At 49.2% G+C, this 8,050-nt stretch overlaps 1 protein-coding gene across 4 annotated transcripts in view; it reads left to right on the top strand.

The window, feature by feature from the left end:
- The window catches only part of LOC135110273 (uncharacterized), a 70,182-nt gene that overhangs the window by 35,535 nt on the left and 26,597 nt on the right, over positions 1-8,050 (top strand). For 2 of the 4 annotated variants that reach the window (XM_064022424.1, XM_064022423.1), the window contains exons 1-2: positions 1-87; positions 466-674. The exon at positions 1-87 is cut by the window's left edge and continues 71 nt beyond it. The exons of the other annotated variants lie outside the window; for them this stretch is intronic. In XM_064022424.1, the coding sequence (XP_063878494.1) occupies positions 599-674 (76 nt within the window). In that variant the 5' untranslated portion in view covers positions 1-87; positions 466-598. The remainder of the gene's footprint in view (positions 88-465; positions 675-8,050) is intronic. 4 annotated transcript variants of the gene reach the window in all.

The following is an 8,050-nucleotide window of genomic DNA, read 5'->3' as shown; positions in this document are numbered from 1 at the left end:
GCCAGTGTCGTCCAAGCCCCCGCACTGCCGCCACCTCCAGCCGCTCACACCACAGCGTCACACTGCCACCGCCCTCCTCAGTCAGCGGTGAGGACACAGCAACACGGGACACAACACTGCCTCCCGCGGCGCCCACGCCCACGCCCACGTCCCCCTCTCAGTGATAGTGTCAACACTCATTGTACACCCAGCCCCATCACCTCCACTACCTGGCCTGACAGCCACGTGACCCGGCCAGGTCACCTGAAGGGATCGCCCCCGCACCCCCCTGGGTTGTTGGTGTCCGCTGGCACCCTCCACTGTGGCACTGGTGGGTGCTGGCTTTAGTGCTTCCCCCCTCCCCCTCAGCCGTGCCAGGTGGAGGCGTGGGCGCCGCGGGGGACTGTTGACACACTGCTGGTGGTGGTCTGCCCCCTGCCCCCTGGCCTGCCCACCCCCCCCTCACTGACTCCCTTTGGCCCGCAGCGACGACACCTTCCGGAGGCCAGCGTCGGGGCCTTGATGGTGTAGAGCAGACCACCCACAGCCCCCCAGCAGCAGCCCCTCGGCTCCCGTCACAGCCCTTCGTCACCTCCCCCAGCAAGCCCCCACCGCCGCCATGATAATCGGCCTTGTGCGAGACTCCTTCCTCCGCTGCTTCTGCCAGACCTGCTCCGTCAACTCGGCGCTGCCAGGTCAGACAGTAGGCCTTGCTGGTCTCGCCCCTACCCGTCCGTTCGTCCGTCCGTCCATCTGTCTGTCTCGGTGTACCCGCGCCTGGATCTGTCTGACCCCCATTAAGGGGAACACACACACACACACACACACACACACACACACACACACACACACACACACACACACACACACACACACACACACACACACACACACACACACACACACACACACACACACATCCTGTTGGTGATCATTCCCCCATTCACAAGACGTGGTTACCCAAGTTCACGTTTTCTGTGAACCCCGGCCGCCGCCCACTCACGCCTGAGATGGGCGGCACAGTGGTGGCTGCCGCATCGTCGCCTGTGCCGCCCATCGATCGCCCCGCGCGTCGTCAAGGCCGATGTTCCCGACCCATCACGGGCAGCCGCCGCCCCTCCTGCCGCGGCTCGCTGCGGCATCTTGTCCGCCGCGGCGGGGGTGGCACACACCTGGGCGGCAGGTGTGTACCCCATGCCCCCGCCGGGCAGGGTCACAGGGGTCACTGCGGCGCCTGGCCAGTGTGTGGTGCAGCACGTGTCGCGTGATGGGTGGCGGGGTGACAGGACGGGGAGTGAGGGCAGGGTGTGTGACGGGAAGGGTTGAGTGATGGGTCAAGGCGTGGTGGTGACGTGACGTGCCTGGTGACGGGGGGGAGAGGAGGCATGGAGTGGTGAGAGTGACAGGTGTGAAGGTGAAGAATGAGGATGCAGATTTGGTGGAGGGAAAGGCAGGTGGCAGATGGTGTGGGTTAGTGTGTGGGGAGTTGTAGTGTGGTGGGGAGGAAGGGGACCTGAGGAGGGAGGGACATGGGGAGGCGAGGTGGTGGTGTGTATCAAGGAAGCAAGGATATCTGGGTTCTGCGGGTGGTGTGGGTGAGGCGGAGCTTATCTGACAGGAACACGTAAATACCTGTCACGGTGCAGGGAGACAGGTGTCCCGCAGGCCCGTGCTGTGCTTCCCGCGTCTCGTGTTTCCCTCACCCTGCGCCCCTCACACCCCGCACCGCACCCCCTCAAAAAGTCATTAAGATTTGGCTTAAGATGTTTTCTATACGTCTTCGAATGATGAGCTGGATTACTTTATTATCTATCTAGCAATCTATATTTTCTACTTCCATTTAATTCGGTGGAAAAAAATGACTTGTCACGTTGTCGCTATTAAGAAAAATTAAATGAAATCGCCATGAATCAACAAAATTTCCACTTATTGCTTTTTGTGAGAGAGAGAGAGAGAGAGAGAGAGAGAGAGAGAGAGAGAGAGAGAGAGAGAGAGAGAGAGAGAGAGTCATCACCTTGCTCACACACACACAAGATCTCTGCGGTTTGGTTTCCCGGTACAAAAATGCATGACAGGAATGTGCAGGAAACGATACTACGCTTTCATCCCTCCCTCCTCCCTCCTCCCTCCTCCCGTCCCCCCATTGCCTCCTGCAGCTCTCCCTCTCTGCTCTCCATCTCCCGCACCCTCCCCCTCCCCCCTGTGTCCTCTTCCTTCAGCCATCCCGTCAGTCAGTCACTCTTTCTCAGATCTGCCGGTTGGGTGATGAGGGGAGGGGGGGGGAGGAATGTGTGATGAAGTGTGATGAGTCAGTATTCCCAGTATGTGAGTGTATGGGGACTACTACTACTACTACTATACTACTACTGGCAATGACATGTCTAGTAGAGCAGCATTAGTAGTAGTAATAGTAGTAGTAGTAGTAGCAGCAGCAGCAGCATTAGTATAAATGAAAAATAGTATGGATTTTGAAAAAGACAAACCAACGAAACAAGGATGCACTGACACACACACACACACACACACACACACACACACACGCACACACGCACACCACACACACACACACACACACACACACACACACACACACACACACACACACACACTTCCTGGTCACAGTACACGCAGGCATTCTTGATGATGATGATGATGGGTGTGGCTAGTTCGCCGTGTCAGAGAGAGAGAGAGAGAGAGAGAGAGAGAGAGAGAGAGAGAGAGAGAGAGAGAGAGAGATGAAGGAAGGAATGAATAGATGGAGAGAAGAGGCAATGAAGTTAAAAAGGAATGGAAGAAATGAGAAGCTGGATTGGAGAAGGAATGAAGGTGATGAAGGGAAGGTGAAAGCAGTGGTGGTGGTGGTGGTGAATGAAGATGATGGAGGGAAGGTGAAAGCAGTGGTGGTGGTGATGGTGATGGAGGGAAGGTGAAAGCAGTGGTGGTGGTGGTGGTGGTGGTGGTGGTGGTGGTGGGAAACTATTGGGGTCCTTTGGGAATGATATTTGTGTGGTGTAAACTCCTCTTCCTCTTCTTCAGTCTTTTCCTCTTGTCTGTTTTATTTCTCTTCTCTTCTCTTCTCTTCGATCTCTTCTTCATTTTCTTCCTCTTCGATTTCTTCTTGGTCTTCAATCTCTTCCTCTTCGATCTCTCTTCTTCATCCACTTCTTCATTCTCTTCTTCGCTGTTGAATTTCTTCCTCGTTTTCGTTAATTTCCTTCATTCCCATCTTCTTTATCTTTCTCATTATTCCTTCATTATCCTCCTCATTTTCACTTTCATTATCCTCCTCCTCCTCCTCCTCCTCCTCCTCCCTCGAGTATCTTCTGGTATATTTTAATTTTTTCTTTTGTGATCCTCCTTTCCCTTCATCATTTTTTCCTCCTCCTTCTCCTCCTCCTCCTCCTCGTGTCTTTCATCCAATTAACGGCTTATTATATTCTTTCCATCCACCAGAAAAATCCTCCCTCAACTGTGCTGGAGGAGGAGGAGGAGGAGGAGGAGGAGGAGGAGGGCAAAGGGTTATGTAAAAGGGTGAAAGGGGACAAATTGAGCCTGTTGCCAAGTCTCTCTCTCTCTCTCTCTCTCTCTCTCTCTCTCTCTCTCTCTCTCTCTCTCTCTCTCTCTCTCTCTCTCTCTCTCTCTCTCTCTCTCTCTCTCTCTCTCTCTCCTTTCCTTCCCTTCCCTTCCTTCCTTTCCTTTCCTTCCTTTCCTTTCCTTTCCTTTTCATTCCGTTTCCTTCCTTCTTTCCTTCCTTCTTTCCCGCCCTCATCTTTTTTTTCCTTTTCCACTCTACTCCACTTACTCTTTTCCACTCTTCCTCCACTCTACTCTCTTTCCCCCTCATTCCTCCCGCCTCCCCCTCCCCTCCCCTCCTCCACTTCACATCTCAAGTTCACTCTCCCCACTCTACCCTCCCTCCCTTCCCCATTTCACCTCCCCAAGGACTGATACTCTAATGGGCTGAGGAGGAGGAAGATGGGGGATGGTGAGGGGAGGGGAGGGGAGGAACAGTGCTCAAGGTAATGGGTATCGCCTGCTGTGTGTTCTTTGGCCTTTAAATGTTGTGCTTGGAGGAATGGGTGAAAGTTTGCTGGAGGATGTGAGAGTCTGTTAGTTTAATTAGTGAAGGTGTTTTTTTTTTTAGATTTTCTTTTATTTTTATTTTTTTTCTTGATTGGTGATTTTTTTTCTCCATTTTTTCCTTTTTTTTCCTTTTTTTTTACTGACTTTCTTTGTGTTCCTCATCCTTCCTGCTTTCCTTTTTTTTTATTTCCTTGTTTGGTGTCTGTCTTTCAGTTGTTAGGTTCGTTTCTCGCATTCTTTTCCTCCTTCCTTTCCTTTTTTTTTTTTTGTGTTTGACGCCTGTCTTTCATTTGTTATTTTCGTTTCTCCCTTTCTCTCTTTTTTCTTTTACTTTTTTTTATATCTCGTTTCTCTCCTCGTTCTTTCTTGTATATTTTTTTTTCGTCCATCTTTTATCTGTCTCCCCTTAATTATTTTCCTTTTTCTCTTTCGTATTCTCCTCTTTTGTTGCCCTTTTTCCTTTTCTTGGTTATCTTTCTCTCCTTCATGTTCACCTTTCTTTTCACTTGCCGTCTTAGTTACCTCCTCTTCCTCTTCTCCCTCGTACCCGCTCCTCTTCCTCCTCTTTCTCTGCAGTGTATGAGAGAGAGAGAGAGAGAGAGAGAGAGAGAGAGAGAGAGAGAGAGAGAGAGAGAGAGAGAGAGAGAGAGAGAGACTGTACGTGACAGGGAAAGGAGATCAAATTTTCTCTCCCCACCTGAGGGAAAAGACGAGTGCCTCTTCTCTCTCCCTCCTCCCTTCTCTCTCCCTCCTCCCTTTTCTCTCTCTCACTCTCTCTCTCTCTCTCTCTCCCTTCTCCTCTTTCCACTTATCCCCACCCCTCCTCTTACCTTCCTCTTTACCCACCCCTTCTCTTGAATTCTCCCCCACCATGAGGTAAGGTTGTCCTCCTCCTCCTCCTCCTCCTCCTCCTCCTCCTCCTATGTTGTTGTTGTGGTGGTGGTGGTGGTGGTGATGGTGGTGGTGGTGGATAATGTGACTGTGTAAAGCTTGTGTATCGATCAAGTGTGTGTGTGTGTGTGTGTGTGTTATAAGTGTTTGCGTTCCTTGTCTTGTCACCCTTACATACCAACACCGCTACACGATACTCTACACCACCACCACTACTACTACTACTACTACTACTACTACTACTACTACTACTACTACTACTACTACCTACCACACTACTACTACTACTACTACTACTACTACTACTACTTCTAAACATCGCCACCACCACTGTAATAACTTCCGTCACACTACCACTACTACATCAACACCAGCCACTATCATCACAGTACACCACCACCATCACCACCACCACCACCACTACTACTACTATATTACTAACATCACACGACCACGGAATAATCATTAGTCATCATAACTTTACTATAACTACTACTACTACTACTACTACTACAACCACCACCACCACCAAAACGTGACCTTCACAATGCTTAAATATATACTCGTGTGTACTCTTCCGTGAGAGAGAGAGAGAGAGAGAGAGAGAGAGAGAGAGAGAGAGAGAGAGAGAGAGAGAGAGAGAGAGATTCTAGCCGCGCCATTGTTCGTAATTTAGGGTGGTGGTGATGGTGGTGGTGGTGCATTGGTTTGCCTCTTACTTCGTGTTCTGCGTTGCGGGTTCGAATCTTGTTCCTGTGTTACTTGGTTTAAATAAGAGCGAATACTTGTTTTATTGGAATGGGTGAAGGAATGGGTGAAGGAATTTGTTATTATGTGTAGTGAGTGTCGTTAGTCTTACTGCCATTACTACTAACTACGGCTTCTTACTGTTATTAAGGCAATTGTTGTTATTGTTATTACTACTGTTACTACTTCAATTGGTCTCGGTTTTGCTATTATTAAGACCATTACTCTTGATTTCACTACTATTACTACTATTTGTCACCCAGCAACTCTTTAATTGCTGATTTGCGATTCTCTTTGAGTGCGTGCGTGTGTGTACAGTTGTGTGTGTGTATGCGTGTGTGTACAGTTGTATATGTATGCGTGTGTGTACCCTTTATGTGCGTGTCCACAGTATTGACTAGATGTGTACTTACAGTGTGTGTGTGTGTGTGTGTGTGTGTGTGTGTGTGTGTGTGTGTGTGTGTGTGTGTGTGTGTGTAATTAGGAGTTGTACGGGTCTTGCCATGACCTGAATTGGGAGGGGAATGAGGAGAGGAAGGTGAGAGAAAAGGGAGTGAGGGGGGTGGTTTAGGATAAGTGGAGAGAGAGAGAGAGAGAGAGAGAGAGAGAGAGAGAGAGAGAGAGAGAGAGAGAGAGAGAGAGAGAGAAAGTTGAGGAAGGAATGGGAGTAATTGGGGAGAGGGGAGAAGGAGCTACAAGAAGAAAAGTGGGAGTGGCGAGGGAGGGAAGAGAGAAGAGGAAGTTCATGATATGCAGAAGTATTGGGGGAGAGTGAGGGGAAGAGAGGGAGGGTGAGGGGAAGGGGGGAGCTGGCGCCTACCTGGTGGCTTGGTATTGACCAGGGGTAGAGGCCTCACCTGCTGCAGTCTGCTCACCTGTGCTGCTACCTGTCCTGCCTTCCACCTCACCTGTCTCCTCTTCCCTCACCTGTCCTTTATCGACCTTTTCCTCTTACCTCCTCTTACCTCACTGTCTCTTCTTCCCTGTCCTCTTCCCTCACCTGTCCTTCGTCGACCTTTTCCTTTACCTCACCTGTTTTCCTCTTCCCTTACCTGTCCTCTTCCTTCCTTATCTTCCTGTCTCCTCTTCCTCGTCCTCTTCCTTGTCCTCTTTCATCCTCTCTTCTTTGTCTCACCTGTTCTGTTCCTTCTTTTCCTTCCTCTTACCTCACCTGTCTCATTTTTCCTCTCCTCGTCGCCTTCCTTATTCTATTCCTTGTCCTCTCTCCTATTCCTCTTCCCTCATATGCCCATTTTCTCTTCCCTTTTTTTTTCCTTTTCTGTTCTCCTCTTCCTTGTTCTTTTCGTCTTACTACTTTGTTCTCTTACTCTTCTTTCTTTGTACTGCTCTTCCTTCCTAGTCATCTTCCTTCTTTTGTAATCTTCTCCCTTCCTTCCTTCCTTCCTTCCTTTGACCTCTATCTCTTCCTTCCTTATCCCCGTCTATCCCAATCGTCTTTTGTTTTCCTTGTACGGTTTTTTTTTTCTTCCCAACTATCTCCTTTATCCTTTCCGTGTACGTCATTTTTTTTTTCTTTTTCCTGTTTTTACTCTTTGTTGTCTTCCTGTCTTTCTCTTCTTTTCGTCTTCCTATCTTCCTCCGTTTATCGTCGTCCTGTTATCTTCCAGTCTTCTTATTCTCTTCATCTTCCTATTTTCCCCAGCATTATTTTCCTTGCCCACACTTCCCTGTAGTTACCTTCCTTACCCTCTTCCTTCTCTTCATCTTCCATCCACCTCCTTTATTCCTTTCGTTTTCCTTCGCCATCTATTCGTTCATCTATTGTCTCATCTTCCTTACTTTATAATCTGTTATTTTCTTCTATTTCTACTTCTCTGTTTCCTCAACCTGTCTTCCCCTCTCATTTATCATCCTTTATCTTCTGTACACAGCGTTATCTATTAATCGCCCTTCTGTCTGTTTATTTATCTTCCTGTTCTTCCTTCTCTTCTTTCTACTCCTTGTTTTCCTCCTCCTTATTTATTTTCCATCTTCATTATTACTTTTCTCACGGAGTAGCTATCACATCCTCCTCCTCCTCCTCCTCCTCCTCCTCCTCCTCCTCCTCCTCCTCCTCCTCCTCCTCCTCCTCCTCCTCCTCCTCCTCCTCCTCCTCCAGTCAATCCCAGTGACTCATCCGACTCCTTGGCGCCGCACGTGACTCAAGCAGACTGTGGTGGTGGTGCAGAGGCGGAGTGGTGGAGGGAGGAAGGGGTGTGGGGGGCGCAGAGGGGAAGGGGACACGATCGGGGTGTTTGATTGTGGGTTTTACGTGTGTGTGTGTGTGTGTGTGTGTGTGTGTGTCGTAAAGGTTATGTTTTATTTCATTTTCGTTTTATTTACTGTTTTT

Source organism: Scylla paramamosain, chromosome 20, assembly GCF_035594125.1.
Source record: "Scylla paramamosain isolate STU-SP2022 chromosome 20, ASM3559412v1, whole genome shotgun sequence".
NCBI classification, from domain to species: domain Eukaryota; kingdom Metazoa; phylum Arthropoda; class Malacostraca; order Decapoda; family Portunidae; genus Scylla; species Scylla paramamosain.
The sequence above is the reverse complement of the archived record's forward strand: the minus strand, read 5'-3'. Positions and strand labels throughout refer to the sequence as shown.